At 40.1% G+C, this 19,461-nt stretch overlaps 1 protein-coding gene across 1 annotated transcript; it reads right to left on the bottom strand.

The window, feature by feature from the left end:
• Positions 1 to 646: 646 nt before the first annotated feature.
• ZC3H15 (zinc finger CCCH-type containing 15) lies at positions 647 to 18,923 on the bottom strand. Its single transcript, XM_080927228.1, has 10 exons — positions 18,709 to 18,923; positions 11,454 to 11,555; positions 8,410 to 8,521; positions 7,379 to 7,531; positions 6,608 to 6,699; positions 4,878 to 5,060; positions 3,793 to 3,939; positions 3,562 to 3,663; positions 2,879 to 3,002; positions 647 to 1,414 (listed from the first exon to the last, which is right to left on the bottom strand). Exons 1-10 carry the CDS (start codon positions 18,781 to 18,783, stop codon positions 1,224 to 1,226), a joined length of 1,281 nt encoding a protein of 426 aa, XP_080783354.1. The 5' UTR covers positions 18,784 to 18,923; the 3' UTR covers positions 647 to 1,223.
• Between the last annotated feature and the right edge of the window lie 538 nt (positions 18,924 to 19,461).

The following is a 19,461-nucleotide window of genomic DNA, read 5'->3' as shown; positions in this document are numbered from 1 at the left end:
ATACTTTTATTTCCCTCCTCTCCAAGACAGTTTTTTTCCTATGTATCCCCGGCTGTCCTTAAATTCTGAGATTAATCCACCTGCCCCTGCCTCTCAAGTGCTGGAATTAAATTCGTGAACCAGCAATCCTTGGATACTTAAAAAAACAAAAACTAAACATTATAACCAACCCACAAAACCACAACAATTAAAAGTTATCTAGTGCTAACCTAATGTCTATTTACAATACGCTACTACTCTCAATTTTTAAGGGATATCAAGCCCTCAGCCAAGACCCTGAGCTCTAAGTTTTCTGGTGGATTTATTTACCTTCTTATAAACAGTCAAACTTTATGTAATGTTGATTCCAAAGACGAATTAAATGTGGGAGGCATTTAACTAGTTTGGTGATATAGCAATTTGGAATTAAAGCAACAGTACTTAGTCTTTTAGAAAATAAAAAATAACAATTGCTAATACTGCCAGTACTTTATGGTTCTATAACACATATGAGGAAAATCCACTACAATTTTGCCTTTTGTGCCTATAACCAATATAAACATTATTTAAAATACCAAACTAGGAATGTTAAGAAACAATTCATAGAAAATTAAAAAAAAAAAAAAAAAAAAAAAAAAAAAAAAAAAAAAAAAAAAAAGGCCCATAGTTGGATTTGGATGTATGATGGTTTTTATTTACAACTTTATTGGCAAAAAAAGGGGAGAACTTCAAACAGCTTTAACCCTGTGGGATTGAACAAGTCCCATGCTCAGTGTCCGTGTCCAATACCGAGCCTGCATATGCAGTCTCCCTTATCCAGTACAGTGCTCACCTTTCAGGCAGTCTCTAAAACATAAATACAAAGGAAAGGAATCCACTCACTAAAAACTGCATCGAACGCAAGTATTTTAAGTGTGAATTTGTTGTTCCAGGAAATTACACATGCCCAATGAAAACCAAAAGCTGGAAAAGCAGTTACACTTCCTACATGAGTGGACAGTTACAACAACAATCATCTGTAATGACCATTTTTAATTTATCACCATCTACTCTGAACTTACTATGAGATGTAGTCAAAGTCAGAAGAGGAGACGCAGGGATAGTATTCCTTTTGTGGAGGACAGAGTCCCTCCAGAATCTTCACGGGGAAATAAACATCCTGCTGATTCTGGGTGGCAAACAATTAACTAGTCAATCTCAGTTCATGTGATCATATTGAGCTGACCTAATTTTCTTCCTCGTTGTCATTCTTCTAAATCAAGTGTGTTTAATTCTTCTTCTAGTTCATCCAGATCTTCGCCAGTGAACAGGTTTTCATCAACAGGAACAGCATCGACGGACCCATGTTCCTGTCTGCCCCCTCCACTGTCCTCACCCAAATCACTTCTTTCGCCATTTTCAGCCAGACCTCCAGAAGCTTCACTTAATTTGTTCTCTAAAAAAACAACCCCCCCCCAACCTGAGATCAGTAAGGTCTAGAAATAAAAGCCGTTACTACATCAGCAACTGAACTTTGTTCCCTAAAATTCAAGCAGCAAAGGCAGGTCGTTCTTTTCTGAGCTTGTTCCAATTATCTGTGTCCACTATGACATCCTGTTTCTACAGACACTTGAGGGCAAGGTAAATTTTCACATGATTTAGTAACTTGGTTCTCAAATAGTCCATGCCCACACACATTTTGTAGACTAACCATGCACAACATGACAGCTGCAGGCTTTACCAGTTACTTGGCTTTCAGTTTAGCAAACAGAGCACACTAATTGTGATACTCTGAGAACGAGGACTGGGACCTGGTCTCTGGCACTACACATGCATGGAAGACCCCAGTGGTTCCAGCTTTTGGCATATCAAAGATGCCATCTCTTCAACTTTTAGTGGCTTTGCTTAAATCTTAGTTAATTTAAATACTTCTGATTACAGGTTTTGGGGATCAGCACATGCACGTCTACTGTCTCACCAAATCCCCTATAGAGAGCGAATCAGCATCTGCACTGCTGTCAATGGCAGAGCCTGGGAGTCACAGCTTGCATGCTTTCGTGACAAATTCAGGTCTATTAGTCTTTTCTAGTCCAGCCTTTGCCTTAATCAGTGCTCCTTTGTGCTTTTCTTTCATGACACACAGCCTTCATCTAGCATCCAAACCCTTACTCCAGGGACAATCAGATACAAACTCCAAATCTTCATGTCCCTTTAGTCCCTGGAAAACATTCCCCCATTCTCACAGTAAAGCATTACTCACACGTCATGTCTTGACGCCTTTCTCTCCTGTCATTTTTTTTTTGGTCCTCTACCAACCCCCATCTTCTTTAACCCACACACTGTAAAAAGCCGTCCCTGTGAGCACACTGCTTCAGACATGTGGCCTGTGCTCACGCCCTTCCTGCTCCCCATCACTACACTGCGGTGGGAAAACAGGCACCTTAGTCCAGTGACCTTCGCCTAACTGCAGCTAATAAATTACTTGTAACGTTATTTTTGACACTCATGTCTTTAACTTTTCACTGAAGTGCTCGCAGTGTTTTGTAAGCACCTTTTTTGTCTGTCCTATAATCCTGTTCTAGATTGTTTCTATGCACCCTGACGGGAGCGCATTTATTCTGATACTAGTGCAGGTGACTTTCACCTTGTTTTTGTCTGTAAATGGTCATACAGAATCCTAGAGGAACACTCAAAGGCTACATCTCTAAACTTGTTTCTGGCCTCCTTCTAAGAAGGTTAGTCAATGGTTTCAGTATCCACTAAGATATCTTTTCTGTAGCTTCCACTACCTTCCATATTTGGCCAAATGTTTACTATTTCCAGTCTGGAACCTGAAAACATGAATTTTTCTCAGGCTGGCTTAGTTCCCTGTAAACAGCTTCCTAGTTCTTTAGAACTCTGAAGGATGAAGCACACTTACCATCTTTATCTGCCGCATATGTGCTGAATCTTTCACGACTGGCCACAGTGATGCCAGTCTCTTCCACATCTCTTGGGACGTACAGGCTTAAATCTATGTCATTTACACCCAGAGAATCATCAGCCTTTAAAAATACACAGAAAACAGTTACTACAAACAACTTTCCTCAGTTCACTCTTACCCTTAACACATTTTCTTAGGAAACAAATTATTAATACCATCTAAAAACAAATGATCACTCATTTTTCTCCCCCTTAAATTTTTTAAAAAAAATATATGACTGTTTTTGCAGAACAAAATTTTAAATAAACAAAAAGATTATTTTAAAAAGATTAAAAAAAAAAATCTACTGCACATAGCACTAAACTTATGTGCCATGCACTATCCTAAGTTCTATAAAGAAAGCAACCGGAGGAGGGATGGGAGTGGGGGTAGGGAAGAGGGGCTAACATTTGAAATGTAAATATAGAGAATATACCCCCTCCCCCACAAAGCAACCCTATAAATAAACATCACTGAACTCAATTCACTGAGAGCAGCCTGGGTTAGAAATTATTTTATTGATGGAAATATGACTCGAACCCTAGACTCTGGCCCAGAGCTGGTATGCTGTTTTAACCACATTTTTGTTCTTTTTACCCACCCCATTAGGATAAACACGTGGGGTCAAAACTTCCTCTTACCTCATCACCTCCTGTTCCCTGAATATAACGGGTATCGTCTGCTTCCTCGTCATCATCGTTGACAAGCTCAGGACGAAACTCAAACACCTCACGACCACTGATCTACGAAGGCACAATAATATCTCAGGGGAAATGCTAGCATTCACATTAGACATACTACACAGACCAAAGAAAGACGGTACGGTACTGTAAGGAAGGACAGACAGACTGCCAGTGAAAATGTGGACATACCACCAGTGCTTTCCCTGCTTTGAAGTCAGCTTTGCGCCTCTCCATATCCTGTTCAAGTTTATCAATCTTTTCTTGTCTTTTCCTTTTCTTCCAGGCGAGAAAAGATTCTAGAGTGATTTTGGTAACATTTGGACCTAGGGCAGAACGCTGCAAAGGTAAGAGATTTAAAGTCACTTAAAACTGTTTAACGGCATTTTTCTTTTAACGTAGGTAATTCTGTCCCTATGAACACCTTAAAACAGTAGAAAAGAAATTGTGGTGCTTTATCCTTTCATGCACGGAGATAAACAAGTACCCAGACACACAGAGGATGCCCCGGTGTAGGGGAATTTAAGGGCGGAGAGGCAGGTAGGAGGAGGTAGGGAGGGGGGGCACCTTCACAGAAGTAGAGGGAAGGGGGTGGGATGGGGGTTATGGAGGGGCAACTGGGAAAGGGGCTAACATTTGAAATGTTAATATATCCAAAAAAAAAAAAAAAAAAAAAAAAAAAAAAAAAAAAACCACTGAGGTAAATTTCTTGAGCAAAAGAGTTTGTTATGAGATACTGTCAGTAAAAGTAACAGATTAAAAAATCACCCCAGTACACTCATGTTCCGTCTGCGTTCTTTTAGATCATATCTGACTCTAATGTCCATTCTTACTATTTGATCCTATGTGACATACAAACAACAGGGCCATTGTAGGAGTGGGTACACTTCATTATTAGTCACTTATGCGTACACCAAAGCTAACGGTGCTAAAGCTAGTACTCCCAGATAGTTCCCCTCAATGTCTCTAACTCAGAACCAGAAGAGTAGCTGCATAAGCTCTTTCGTCAGACTTCTCCAACTGCATAGAGCAAAAAAACCCAGAAAGGGTTCTCTTTCTCACACATAGCATGTCACAAAGAAAAAAGAATACCAAGGAAAGAACCTCAAAGTCTAGTCAACATAAGGTAAAAAGTCACTCTGCAGATGCTTGAGAGTAATTTAAGTACAGTAACTTTAGGAAAAGGGCATATTATTTTCCCTTTTATAACATGCTATTGCCCCCAAGTGGTAAATATTAGAATTTACAAAAGTAATTTAAAAAAAGATGTTTGCTACCTCTCTCTCAATTAGATCTTCTAGTGAGATTTCGTCCTCTTTCTCTTCTTTCTTTTTGTCTTTCTTCAGCACGAACCCAGGAGGAAGTGCATGGCGGTACATGCAATTGTCCCCACCTCCAGGACACACCCAAAACCAGCCATACTTGTTATTTTCAATAGCTTCAAGGAAATGTCTGCACACCTACAGAGACAATATTATTTAGAAGTGGTACTGCAGTGTAAGCCTATCTCACTTAAGCGCATGGAATAGGCAACAATACTCACACCCCAAGGCTAGCCATTTATGTACAAAGTAAACCTACACACAAAAATGTTTGAAAATGCTTCCAATACAAAGCCAGGCCTGGTGGCTCACATCCTTGTAATTCTAGCTCACAGGAAACTGAGTAAAAAGTACTGTGGAAGAGTTCAAGGCCAGCATGGGCTACAGTGTGAGACCCCATGCCAGAACAAAACAAAACCACAAAACTACAAAACAACAACCCCAACCAGACAACAACAACAAAAAAATAAAAACAAATCAGGGGCTTGAGAGATGGCTCAGTGGTTAATGTCAATAGGCTTACAACTGCCTAAAACTGCCCAGAAGATCTGACTTGGCCTCTGGTTTCTAGAGACACATGCATGAGCTCATGTACACATACCACACACACACTACACATAATCAAAATCAAACCACAAAGGACAACAGTAAAATCCCCAAGCCTTTACTCTGGATATAATAATTTACAGTTAGTCTTTGTAAATATAACCCAAAAACTTAACTTTTAAAAATAAATCTAGCCCAAGGTCTAACCTCTAGCATGATAAGCAAAAAGAAAACCTAAGCCAAATCGAAGAAAAATCCTATGCAATTATGACATAAACCCTAAAGGAATTACTTGACTAAACACACAACTCTGTACATAAGGATACAAGGCTCAAAAGGAACAATACAAAAATAGTGATCCTTTAAACACAAATGTGGTCAAAGTGCAACTATGCTACTCAGCATGTTTAACCTTTACAAGTTAAACACACACACACACACACACACACGCACACACCAGTATCCCCTCCCAAAAAACAAACAAGAAAACAAAACAACAAAAATCCAAGGAGTGTTTATGAACGAAAACTTAGTGCTCCAGAGAAGCAGAGGCCTCACCAGACAGGTGCTCAGGACACAGATATATGAACATTGAGTACAGAAGCTGAGGAATAATCTGAGTTTTCTTAAAGGCAGATTTCCCAGAACATTAGACACTACCTACCTAAGCCCACATTTTTCAATTCGTACGTAAAATATTGAGATAGTAATTTAAAATTTCCACAGTATTAAAAGAAAACAGTTCATTAAGTGAGCTGGCTGAATAGGCCTACTTCTATCACATCCAAGAACATTTTTATGAAAGTATATAGTATTCCTCCTGCTTCTTTGAGACAATTTATATTGGGATTGCAGGTATATGCTACCATGGCCAGCTCTGCTCACCCATAGTTGAAGAAGTAGAGTCACTCTAAAAAATTACATCAGAAGACTTTAATCATTCAGTTTTTAGACCGCCTATGTTACAAAATCTAATTAAGACTCCAAAACTAAATTGGGGTACATTGTAGCTTATATTAGTGAAATTCGATTTTTTCATCTTCAGTAGTAATCTAGTACAAAACATTAATCAATACCTTGCCACTTAATTCTCCCTAATAATAAATACCACAGCAACTCAATTCAAGAAAAGGACATACTATTTGAGTTTTTGGTTTTTTCTTTTCCGCCTCACCGTGCTTCTTGTTTACTACTTCTTCCAGCTTTTTCTCATCCCAATTATCCATTGTATCTAAATAAAGACAGAACAAGCAGGTTTACCGCCTCCAACAACACAGGCCTCTGAACAGACAGAACACTCCACTGTAGTATTCATAATGGAACAATTATCTCCGAAGCAGCAAAGATGGGCATACACAGTATTACCAAGTTATCACTCCAAGCTCCCAGGACAGCTTAGACAAGTAAGATGGTAACACGGAAGGGAGTTTTTGTAAGGTGGGAAAAAGGGAAGAAGGAGAATCAAGATGGAGCCGGAGGAGTTAGTTCTAGATCCAGGTAGTCTTAACTGGTGATAGGTAGATATGGATATTTTTAAGGGTTTCAATAGGTCAATTTGTCTTATCTAGGTGGGCAGTTTATATCTTTGACAACTGGTTGTAAGCTTTTTGTGTGGATGTATTGTGGATGAGAACTCAACATATAAATCTGATTGATAAATTATTGATTACTGAGTCATGATTTTACTCGGTTGTGGGGAATGTGAGCAAAGTTCTCAGTTGGCAGAAAGACAGCTGGGAGAGCTGCTAGCAGACCGTGTGGCAGACAAGCAGTTGGGACGTGTGATCTGGCTCTGTGGCAAACTGGTATCCACAGATCATTTACCACAACATGAATATGTTACTATATAGCTTAGTAAGTAACAAAAAAAGACTTATTTTTAAAATTAAGGGATAGTTAAGAAGAAATACCTTTTTCAAGTTCTTCATCTCTTGCATCAATGTAAACACTTCGTTTTTCACATTTTCTCTCCAGAGTGAGGTCATGAGAGAACTTACACTTATCTCCTTTAGTGCACTGTCCCTGTTTGAAGAATGCACACACCACTGATTTGGGATCTGCACCTGTATCAAATGGGAAGTGCCATCATATTACAGGCAGGTAACCCATGCTCAGGACCCCTCCCGCTGCAGGGTAGTGGTTGTTACTCTTCCTCACCCCACCATCTTTCTTAGAGGCTGCTCCATGATAAGGCATAGCTTGTATCTGGGCTATAATTACTTTTACCTAGTTTATTATTTTCTAGTTACTAATGTTCTAGAAAATATAACTTAAAGGTATTTGGTGAGAGATTTCTTTGAAGTTCTTTACATAGCAATTTATATCTATTTGTTTTTCTCTTATTCGTACCAAGATAAATGGCTGAGGTGGAAAACCAAATACATAGGTTATTCTAGAGTCTCTTGGTTGTGGAGTCAGGGAGACAGGAGGCAGAGAAAAACACAGTGGCAGAACACTGCCACAAATATGTGTATGACTTATAATTTACAAAACTACAGCTTTGTCTTGGCTTCCACAGCTACCCCTCCTCATCAAAATACAAGAATTAAAAAAAAAAAAGAAATGTTTTCATTTTCCCAAGATTAAGGTCTTGCTGCTTTGAATTCACACAGATCTGCCTGCCTCTACTCCTGAGTGCTGGGACTAAAAAAGACATCACCACACTAGACACAAATCAAATAAAAACCTCAAAAAAGAAAAAGATGTATTGTTTTCTGTGTGTGAATGCTTGCCTGCATGCACACGTGTGTACTATGTGCACTTGGTGACTCAGGTAGGCAGGGTGTTGGATCCTCTGGAGCTGGAGTTATGAAAGACCATGAGGCACTGGAAACTGAGACCAGGTCCTAAGAGCAAGAGCCATCACTCCAGCTCCTCTCAGATCAAATCTGCAACACCATTATATGGAATAAAAATAGCACTTCTGGTATTTAAATTTTACCTTTACTTATTTTTTGTGCAGCGACTACAGGTTTGAACAACTCATTCAGTTCCTGTAGCTCTTTCTTCTTGTCATCTTTCTTCAGCTTCTTTTCAGCTTCACTCTGTGCTACCTATATCCAAGTTAAAAATGTAAACCTGATTGCAAACTGTTTTCACTATACAGCAATTACTAACATAAAAACATCTGCACATTTATGTGTATATTCTTTATGTAAAGTGCTTGAACATTAGGTATTGTGGTTAAACTATTAGCATTTATTAAACACTTAACCCTGCCATTAGCAAACAGTTCTCAACTGAAGTTACTTTTTCCAGAGAAAGAAGCCTACACTCCAGAAATATGTGTGCATTTTGACATCAATGAAAATATCCTGACAAGTACAGTGAAACAATACTGGTTAGCAACCACCAAACTACAGTGCCCTCGTTGAAAAACGTTATAGTTCTAGGTAACATGCTTTACATACCTAATATAATTACATACGTAGTACAATTAATGCATTTGTATTCATCTAAACAATTATAACACAGCCCCTATGATGCTTATTTAAGGAAGTTCAGAATAATACGGGAAGACAGATATACAATTAATATACATAGTACCCTGAAAACAAAGAATGTCTACATACGTAGAAAATTAGATATTGCTGATAACTTTATAGAGGAGTTCTTATGATGGACAAAGAAGGAATGTAGAAAGAACCAGAGAACACCAAGATATGAGAACATCAATGACAAGTTTAGACTTTACCAGAGGGTGATAAAACTCTTAACTTAGGGGTTGTGTGTAAGTAACCAGATTAGGTTTCAGTTTGTAAAGACAGAGCGGCGACTTTGAAGAGGATACACTTCATCCAAGAAGAAAAGCATTGAGCCTCCTGCAATTATAGGTAGGAAAGCACTACTGTTTAAGACAGGTGTCAGTAAAGAAGAGAAGAGCGTTTTAGGAGCAGAACTTAGCAGAAAGAGAAGCCTGGGATTAGCATATGCAAAGTGCTGCTAAAAAGACTGGGAATACAGGAGGAACAGGTTTCAGGGCAGAAGGTGGAGATGAGCTCAGATTTGGACATACCAGCATGAAATGCTTACAGAGCATCTGGGTGGAGCTATTCAAAGGCAGCTGCAATGGACAGGATACTGACTCCACTGCAACTCGACGGGGTCTATCTAGTCTGAGAGGAGAACATGGTCTGTCAGAGACTCAAGACAGACAGCAGCAGGAAGAAGAAGAAATGTTCCCAGACAGGGTAAAAACAGGACACACCTGGGAGAAGAATAAGCAAATGCTACAATTTAGGTCATCCCAAGCTCTGACCTCAACTACACAGGGGAAGCCTTTCAACAACAAACTACTCCCCTTTCCACTAAATCAAAGTAGCCTTTGCTGATTAGGCTCATCTCATATGTACCTTCTAGAAAAAACAAAAACAAAAAACACTCGAAGAACTTATAGTTAGAAATCAACTGGGAAGAGGCTAGAGAGATGGCTCAGTGGTTCAGGATTTGAACACGTATTCTCTAGAAAAGCAGAGGAATCCTACAAGAGAGAATTGCCCTTCCACTGTACAATAAAACTATCAGTCAACAATTTAAAATCATGGAACAAGATACGATTCAACACAAATCTAGCTGTCTCCAAGGCTTAGCATACAGTCATCCTCTGGTACCTGTGGGCAATGATTCTATACGACTCCATGGCAGGTTAACTAATTCATGTGAGCATTACTTACAGTATCTAATACAATAAAACTCAGGCTGTGCAACTCATCGGCCTGTATTGCTTAGGGAACAGCAGTTTTAAAAAACTACTTGTTCAGTACAAACACGACTATATTATTAGATCTAATTACACCAGCAACAACATACCCTTTATTTAAAAAAGAAACACTTTTATACCTTAATTGTTTTAGTCTGAAGACCTTCTTACTAAACAAGGTGAAGTTAAAACTTTGAGAGAACATTGGTTTTTGGCTCTAAGAACTGTGATGCAAGGAAAGAGACTGATTTGGAGACAGATGAGGAGAAATGGATTTTAGATAGGAATTCGTAATCTCATAGATATATTCTCATAGATACATATTCTAAAAGAACACTACTGTTGTACCCAACAACATATACTTCTAGGTCAGTCCCTGTAATAAAATCCGTGTGATAATGGCAGGGACAGTAAATAAGAACAGAGAGAGTCCAGAAAAGTCCCCAGTCAGTAGACATATTCCAGCTCAGTGGTGAAATGATGCCGAACCAATCTGTAACTTCAGACTGAAAAATATTTTATAGCAAAACAGAAATGAAGCAAGTCACCTGCAATGTTAACAAATTTGTAGTTCTGGGTAGCTGGATAATCCAGATAGACAAGTCACAGATGAGTAGACTCAGATAAGTAACAAGCACTCGAGAAGACCCATTCTACCAGTGAGGAAAACAACGAATGCTACTTTAAACTTACTATCCAGGGAAACACTAAGCCTTAGCATCTAGTACATAGGAAATGAAAGTGTAAACTATTCATCTACAGAGAGATGGCTCAGTGAATAAAGGTATTTCCTGTCAACCCCAAAGAACTCAGTTTAGTTATTGGATTCTGCACAGTGGAAAGAGAACCAACTCTTGAGGAAGTTGTCCTCTGACCTATAGACTTTGTGGTGCACCCCATGCACAAAATTACAAAAATAAAACACATTGTAAGTTCACTTGATTTAAAAAGACAAGTCTGTAGATAATTTAGACAAGGGTAATAAAAGCATATTTAAAAACATTACATACAAGGATACTTCTTGTGGAAATAGTCTAGTGTTAAAAAGCTAGAAACAAAAAGATTACTTCTCAAAAATGAAATAAAACACATGTACTGCAATATAGTATGTAACGATTATTAGAAAAAATGAGCTACATCAAAATATAAATTGGAGAACTGTCCAAGAGGCACTGCTATATAAGATTAAGATGTAAGGCTTAGAGCAGAATATTACTTCAAAAGTACTTAATCTGTGATAAATGGTCTATTATATTTCCAACAGAACATACAATTTAAACTATTACCTGACGCGGATTCTGCTGACCAAATTTCACTTGATGAGTGACAGCCTTAATAAATTTCTGTTGCTTTGCTCCTTTCTTATTCTTTAGTCCAAAAGTTTTGTCCTAAATGAGAAACAACATAGACAAATCTTAGTAAATTATTATTACTGTCTTTCCAATGATGTATAAAAATTACTTTTTGTTGGTAGAAAGTCTTGTGCCACATGTGGTGCAGTGCCTACGGAGGCCAGACATGGGTATTGGAAGCCCTGGACCTGGAGTTAAGAGATGGTTACGAGCTAACATGTGGCTGTCAACTTGACTATATGTGGAATGAACTACAATCCAGAATTGGAGGGTTCGTCTGTGATACAGATCTTGAGGCATAGTGGCTATGAAAATCTTGGTCCAGGCAAGGCAGTACACACCTTTAATCCCAGGAGACTAAGGCAAGGAGATCTCTGAGTTTAAGGTCAGCCCAGGACAAAACAAGTTCCAGATCCAGGCATTGTGGTAGACACCTTTATTTAATATGGGCCACTCGTTCTGTGGGAGACCTACATAAGGACATTGAAAGACTCGCTCTTCTTTGCCGCTTGCATATACTTTCTCAATTGTGGTCTATCAAAATAACTCTGGCCTGTATCAAGATGATATAAAAAAAACAGCCAGCACAAGGACTGTGAACAATTTTGTTACTCAAAGTATTAACTAGGACTCTTTACAATTAGATGTCAACCTCAACCCGTGACCATCAAACCTTACTATGTTCTTTTCATTCAGTGTATCAGATTATCAGTTTTGTTCCATAGTCAAAACAAGTTGAGGAAAACGCCATGTGAAGAGTATTCTCAATGTTTTCTTTTGCAGTGTTCGTAGTAACTGAGGGGAATGTGTATATGGTGTAATCCCTCTACCACTGAGCTGAACACCAAATCCTAGATTCTTAGTCTTCAATTACAAGCTACCTTACAATCTTGAGCATAGGGGGTATATACATTTTCAAAACCCAATTGGCCTCAGGATGCACGTTTTAAGCTCATGCTGAAAGATGAATACTGCTGAACTTATTTAGCAAAACTGTACAAAAATGGCCACACAAACTTATGGACTAGTTTCTAAGACAATAAAACAAATTTAACTGGAGAGCAGTACTTTACTGGTTCATTGGAAGCTTTATTAGAAATTCTCATTTTTGTGAACAGCACTTATGGTGATCCCTGGCTCTCTACCTCATATTTAGTAAGTAGGCTAAACAAAAGCTCTTAGGAGGGATTCCAGATAGGTAAGAATGTATGCACATTGTTTTAGGGGCTGTAATGAGTTGAATGGTATCCCTTGAAAACTTATATCTACCAAACTTTAAGAATGACTTTATTTGCTAAACAAGTCTTTGTGGATATAATGGTCAAATAAGATCATATTAGAAAAAAGGCGACATAAAAACAGCAGAGGAGTAATGCAGACACGAGTTACAGAATACCAAAATTTGCTAGATGACATCAGAAACTAGGAAGAAGCCAAGGGCCTTCTTCCCCTGTGGCCTTCAGAATGGAAACATGGCTGTGTTGACACTTAGATTTCAAATGTCCATCTTCCAGAATGGTGAGAAAATAAATTGCCTTGTAAGTTTTGGGTAATTTGTTACAGCAACCCAAAGAAACCAACACACTGAGATCTGCCCCACATGAATGTTGACACTGCTGTCTGGAATAGATTTCACTTCTTTAGCTCATTTTTCTGAAGGATATGGTCAGGGGATTAATAAGCCTGATAGCAGAGCAGGGAAGAGAACAGGCAGTGGATGGCTACCTTTTCATTACTGCAGACTCTTTTGTGGACACTCCCAGGCCCACTTTGGTTTGTTTTTTTGGGGGTGGGGTGAGATGAGGTGGAGGGCAGGTTCTTACTATGTACCCCAGAATAGCCTTGACATATTTCTCTTGTCACAGTGTTTGGATTACAATAAGCACATGCAATGACACCCGGTTTCAGTCTCATATTTTACCATTTTCCCCATAGCCGCTGTGCCTAGTGTTTGAGAATACCTCTTTATCCTTCTATTGAGTAGATACACCTGTTTGTTGTGGTAGGGTTGTCTTACAGAGTGGGAGTGGGTATTAACTATTAGCCATTCTAACATTGTTATTTATGTATGAGTACACTATAGCTGTCTTCAGATACACCAGAATATGCATCAGATCCTATTACCAATGGTTGTGAACTGCCATGTGGTTGCTGGGAATTGAACTCAGGACCTTTGGAAGAGCAGTCAGTGCTCTTAACCACTGAGCCATCTCTTCAGCCCCATTCTATCATCTTTAATCAAGTTTTCAGTCTCTCACTTTCTGCACTGTGTAGTGTCTCCTAGCATTGTTTCCTGGATTCTACAGAGAGCACTCAGTCCTGGCTGCTGCTCTAAATCAGTTACCGACTCAGCTGTGAGCTGCCCACCTTAACATGCAGCTCTACATTACAGACAGCTCCAGACAGCTCCCAATCTAAAGATGAACTTTGTATTGCTCCTTCTCATTCTTTTGCTTAGAAATGGTTTCACAGGAGGCAAAAAAAGTATTTTGAATGAAAGAAACTTGAGATCCTCTGAAAAGCATTTAGTCTGAAATAAAAACTATCAAAAGAACTATCAATCATGTAACACAACATAATCTTTATAGCATCTTAAGCGCAATAATGTCTTCCAATGTTTTTAACAGTAAGAAGCTTCTTACTGTTTTGATTCTAAAGCGTTACTTCTCATGGGTAAATACTGCTTCATTCATTATCATTTACTTAACTTTGCTTTACTTACCTAAATGTCAGCCTTAGCGCAGTCCCCCACCCCTCCCCGCCCCCTACTCTATGTATCTCTGTCCTTAAACTCAGTCTGTAGACCAGGCTGGTACTGAACTTAAGAGATGATTGCCTCTGCCTCCCAAATGCTGGGATTAAAGGCATGCACCACCGCTGCCAGGCCTGCCTCATGTTTTAGTAACCCAGCATGGTATTACAAATTACACATGCATATTCTGAAGCTTAGGAAGATGGAAAAAGAAAACATATTTACAAACTGAAATTGTCTCTATCAAGCTTTCTATGAATGGCATTCTGTTTGTACAAAAGCTTAATATTCTAGCCAATTCCTAGGTAAAATGGTCAAGGTTCATGTGTCAGATGGGAAGGTTAAAATGCTCTACATTTTTTTTGTACAGTAATGGGCCACCAGGAGTGAAAAAGGAGGCTCGAGGTGAAACAAGACAACCAAAGTATATCAGCATCTGTAAATGCTTTACCCTATATGCAATACTGAGAAGCAGTAAACTGTGACTAATGACTAAACAAGACCGAATAGTAAAGTAGACACAGAAAGACTTAAACAAGAAAATGGGGAGGGGGTGCGGCACACACACAGGGGCCTGGCAGTGTGAGAGTAAAGTATTTCCAATGGTAGTTTCTAGGAGTGGTATATCACTCCAGATCTGAGAAGGGAAAACAAACAGAAACGCAACAAGTGTTGAAGTTTATTCTCACTGCTAAAGCATGTAATCAACTAGTTTATCTCAATTGTAAGCACAGAAACTTTCCAACCTCAACTTTCTGAACTAAAAGATTTACAACAGTGAGGCACTACGGAAAGTGGCTGAGAACAAAGACTTAGGGCCTTACTTGCTGGGTTTAGATCCTGGCTTCCTGCTTGCTAGTTCAGTAACCCTGGACAATTTATTAACCTTTGCGCCTGTTATCTCAGCTGCATAAAAGGTACTAATACTTACTGGAGACAAATAAAGTAGCTATGCATCCTTTAGTCACAGCTTTTCCCTTGTCACAATACTGAGAAACTGTCTAGCAGAATACCTGTCAACTAAAAATAACCTTTTTGAGCATATCTGACCTAAGCTTTCCACCACCCAAACCTGTTTTTTTAGAGCAGGTCTGAGAATGGTTTACCAAAAGCACCCCTCCCCCCAAGAAGCCTAAGCTGGCCTTAAACTGACTATGTAGCTGAAGATGACCTTGGACTTTTGATTTCCTTGCTTCTATCTCCAGAGTGCTAGAATTACAGAAACATTATCATACTCACCCAATTCCTGTGGTCCCAGAGAGTAACATGGGGCTTCATGTATGGTAGGCAAGCATTCTATCTAAGTTATACCTTGAGTTACAAAGTCTTCTAAACAGAACATTCTTAAATAATGCTAGTACATCTTAAAAGTAGGATGGTTTACAACCCGATTTATCAGCAAAGCCTTTCCTGGGCTTGGGAAAAACCTCTACCTAAAACTTGTGCAAATTTAGGAGTGGGAAAGTATTAGGCAGAAAAGGGAGGTTTCAGTCAATCTGTAGTCACAAAATAATTAAATGTATAAGGTTTCAAAAGTTACAGGGAAAAGGAGTATATTTTAGTGGATATTCGGGATGAATTCAGAAGGTGAATGGAAAGTTCAGAAAAGAGGTCGTAAGGACTGCTTCCTGAGTCTCCACACAATCCTAGCGTGAACTCCGACCTCTTCTCTAACTCCCTTTACAGGCCAGCTTCCGCTCCTTAAAGGTGTTAAAGAAGCAGGAAAAAGCCAACGCTGTGTTCTAAGGTAAGTGGGTTTTTTATTTGGGACCCTAGGGAAGGCAGAAGCTGACCATAACAACTCAGTGATTCTGTCTCTAGATATACAACCTAATAATATACTTTGTTGTCGATACTTTGCAAGTGATTAATTTAGAAATTTACCAGCAACTGACAGATTCTCTGTTCTCTAACAAGCCTAGGCCCTATCACTTCAGTCGAGATTACTATTGTCAGTGCTGCATGTCCCCGGGGACGGACACATTTTCTTATCTGCTTGCCCTAAATCCAAACATGTCTCCAACCCAAGTTAAGAATTATACTTATTTTTGTTTTTTAAGACAGGGTTTTGCACTGCTGGGATTGGGCTCTGCCTAATTATGATCAGAATTTCTGCTGCTCAAAGCTGATCTCACAAGTATTATTCTGGCTTTAAGTAAACACATGTTATATATTGTTTGGGAACAATATATGAATAGAGAATAAAACTTTACAACACTATGCGATACATTCGTTTCAAGAAAAAAATATGAATTCATAGTGAATCCATGGTATCCTAGACAGCTTAAAAGAAGAGGAAACACACACAATAATTTTCTTTTGTTATAAAAATCAGTAGAGGGCTGTTTTACATGAGATCCAACTAAGAAACCACGATGTGAACTCACTGCATAGCTCCAAAAGTTGTCAAGACATGCTAGGGTTTTAGAGAAATTGTAAACTAAACCATACTAGGCTTAATTCTATTACTGCAATGTATTAGGACAATTTTAATCAGTTTTTTTTTTCTTTAAATGCATGTATCTTTTTTGTTTTGTTGCAATATGGTTTCTGTGTGACAGAGACCTGGCTGTCCAGGAACTTGTATTGCAGACCAGGCTGGCCTAGAACTCAAGCCTGTGCCCCTCCAGTGCTACGATTAAATGTGTGTACCACCATACCCAGCACTAATCCATGCATCTTCGGAGAGGTCTCCACTAGCGAAAGCTAAAGATGAATTCTCCTTCCTTCAAAACCAAAAATATACCAACTGTTAAACAAACCCTTCTTGACTAAAACCATACAGAGCAGTGGTAGAATGAATGCACTCCTGGAATGCGACGGTTGGGTACAACACCCAGAAGACCAACAAAATCTTGTTGAAAATAAAGGAAGGCAAAATATATGCATGATTTTTAGGGTTAATGGACTATTATAAATAACTTTAACTTTGCAGTTGTTTTTGAGACAGGGTTTCTCTGAGCAGCCCCGGAGTCTGTAACTTTGCAGACCTGCCTGCCTCTGCCTGAGAGACTTTCACCATCACTGTCAGGCAACTAAAGTAATGAAACAAACAAAAACCTTTAGTCTTACGTCCAGGCTGCCTGAAATGTATTCTATGTTGTTTGGTATCATTTATTTTTGAATGTGGCCTGCTATGTTTATTTAATCTCAGTAGTTTGTAAGCAAAATGGTACTTCTGAATGTCCTTTTTTGGCACAACACTGAATTGCTACCAGATTATTATTCCCAGAGATTTAAGCCTCCCAAATGGAGATTATTTTTTTCTTCAGATGTAAAGGAGACAATTATTTCACTCTTTTTTCTTTTCTCTGAGACAAGAGTTTCTCTGTGTGCCCTGGCCACTCCGTGTCCCGGCACACACCAGAACTGCAACAAATTATCAGATGTCTTCACATTAATCTTATTTAAATTAAATCAGCTAGCTTTAACCATACACGATCTGACAAAAGTCCTCATTAGAATTCTGTAAGGGAACCCAGGGGACTCTCACTGTATCTTTCAAGGCTGTAATAATCAGATGTTGATAAAATGATCATAAGCATCTCATTTCGAAACACTAAAACATTTGTTTTGGCATTTTAATAAGAAAGAACCTACTAAGGGCTACCTTTTATTCAGACATGTTATGCTGTAAAATAGTCATAGCTTCTTCCAACTACACCCTACTACGAGGTACCATTTACTTTTAAATATGAGAAGGATTATGTTAGGTTATGTATGTTAGAAACATCTTTACCGAATGTGAAATTTGGTTACCCATGTTAAGGAAACTCACGTATACATCGTGGTAAACCTGAGGAACATTTAAGAACATCAATACCTTGTTTCACTTACTGAATGCCTACAAATTCAATGCACTAAAAGAAGCTCCTCTGTGTGTGTAGGTAAAGTGGGAGCATCCAATTTAACACAGGCACCGTGACAGAGTCTACATGTTTAATCCAGACTATATGTATGAAAGAAGCAATAAGACCGCCGGGTTACGCTTTTCGGGAAGCCTCTGTTCTTGACCTGAAAGTTTCCAGATGGACCACACAACACAACAAATGAAAAAATAAGTAATAGTCTGCTTGCTCTTGAGAACGAACAGTGCTACGTCTCATTGCCTGATAAAGAAAAAGAAAGGCACTAGGTCTGTCAGGAGGCCTTCCAGAACGGCGCTCAGCTTGCTTCTTCAGGCACAGCCCTAGGAACCGCTGAAACCCGTGAACAGAGAGGCCGGGCCGGGGGTCACTGGGCGGCCGAGTGGGCGCGGCGGGCGCGTGGGTGGAGACGCGGCGAGCGCGGGGGCGCAGCGGCCTCACTACAGCGACGAGGGGCGGCGAGCGCCACCAGAGCTGGGGCCCACCCGGCCGGGCGCCGACACGTGGCCCCGGGAGCGGCGCTCCGCAGCCCGGCCAGCCCTAGCCCCGTGCGGAGGGGGAGGGTACACACCTCGATGATCTTCTCCTTCTTCTTCTGCTCCGCCTTCTTGCTGCCCCCGGCCTGAGCCTGTTTCTTGGGGGGCATTGCGGAGGCCGGGGCGCCGAGCCGACTGCGACGCAGATGGCTACCGTCGGGGCGTCCGGCAGCGCGGCGGGAGCAGGAAGACCCAGCCGCCGCCGCAGCGCACGGAAAGCGACTCGCTCATTCGCCGCCCGGATGTGGCCTTTGCGACAGGACGGCGCCGCAGTGCATTGTGGGGCGCGAGGAGAGGCGCCCGGAAGTGGAAGTGCGCGTGCGCTCCGGCTGCGCCGGGCCAGAAAGGGGGCGTGGATGAGACGTGAGAACCGGAAAAGGCGGAGCGTGCGACGCCTCCTTTTGGGGACCCTAGAGACTTGCTGGGCTCCGTCCTTTACTGGTACCGTGTTGTCCTGTCACCTCGCTTTTATGGGCCTCTGGAGTAGAGAGTTCTAGACCTAGTTAGTACTGGACAGTGCCATTTTGGATAATTACGGAGCGGCTGCATCAATCATGAGCGACTTTCTTGTCCTCTGGAGGGACAGGGTTCGAATGCAGCACCTTCAATATGAAGTCGTGTAAAGAAATGTTTCATTTGGAGATTGTCCTAGTGGGTAGAACCCTTAATCTCCCTGTACTAATTTTAGGGGACTGTCTTAACCATCCTATGCCAAAGTAGCCTAACAATATGGGCTAAGCCCAATTTAAGGTTAGTTTAAATGTTTGGTAAATTCCATAATGACTTGG

The sequence above is a fragment of the Micromys minutus genome (genome assembly GCF_963924665.1).
Source record: "Micromys minutus genome assembly, chromosome: 13".
NCBI classification, from domain to species: domain Eukaryota; kingdom Metazoa; phylum Chordata; class Mammalia; order Rodentia; family Muridae; genus Micromys; species Micromys minutus.
This window is presented reverse-complemented; position numbering and strand designations above follow the sequence as displayed.

Excerpts from the sequence above, each read along its gene's own strand:
- ZC3H15 (XM_080927228.1), bottom strand. The coding sequence starts at position 18,783 with ATGCCCCCCAAGAAACAGGCTCAGGCCGGGGGCAGCAAGAAGGCGGAG. Across the intron at positions 6,700-7,378 it reads AGATGAAGAACTTGAAAAAG|ATACAATGGATAATTGGGAT; the intron begins GTATTTCTTCTT and ends GTCTTTATTTAG. Across the intron at positions 3,940-4,877 it reads AAGATCTAATTGAGAGAGAG|CGTTCTGCCCTAGGTCCAAA; the intron begins GTAGCAAACATC and ends TTACCTTTGCAG.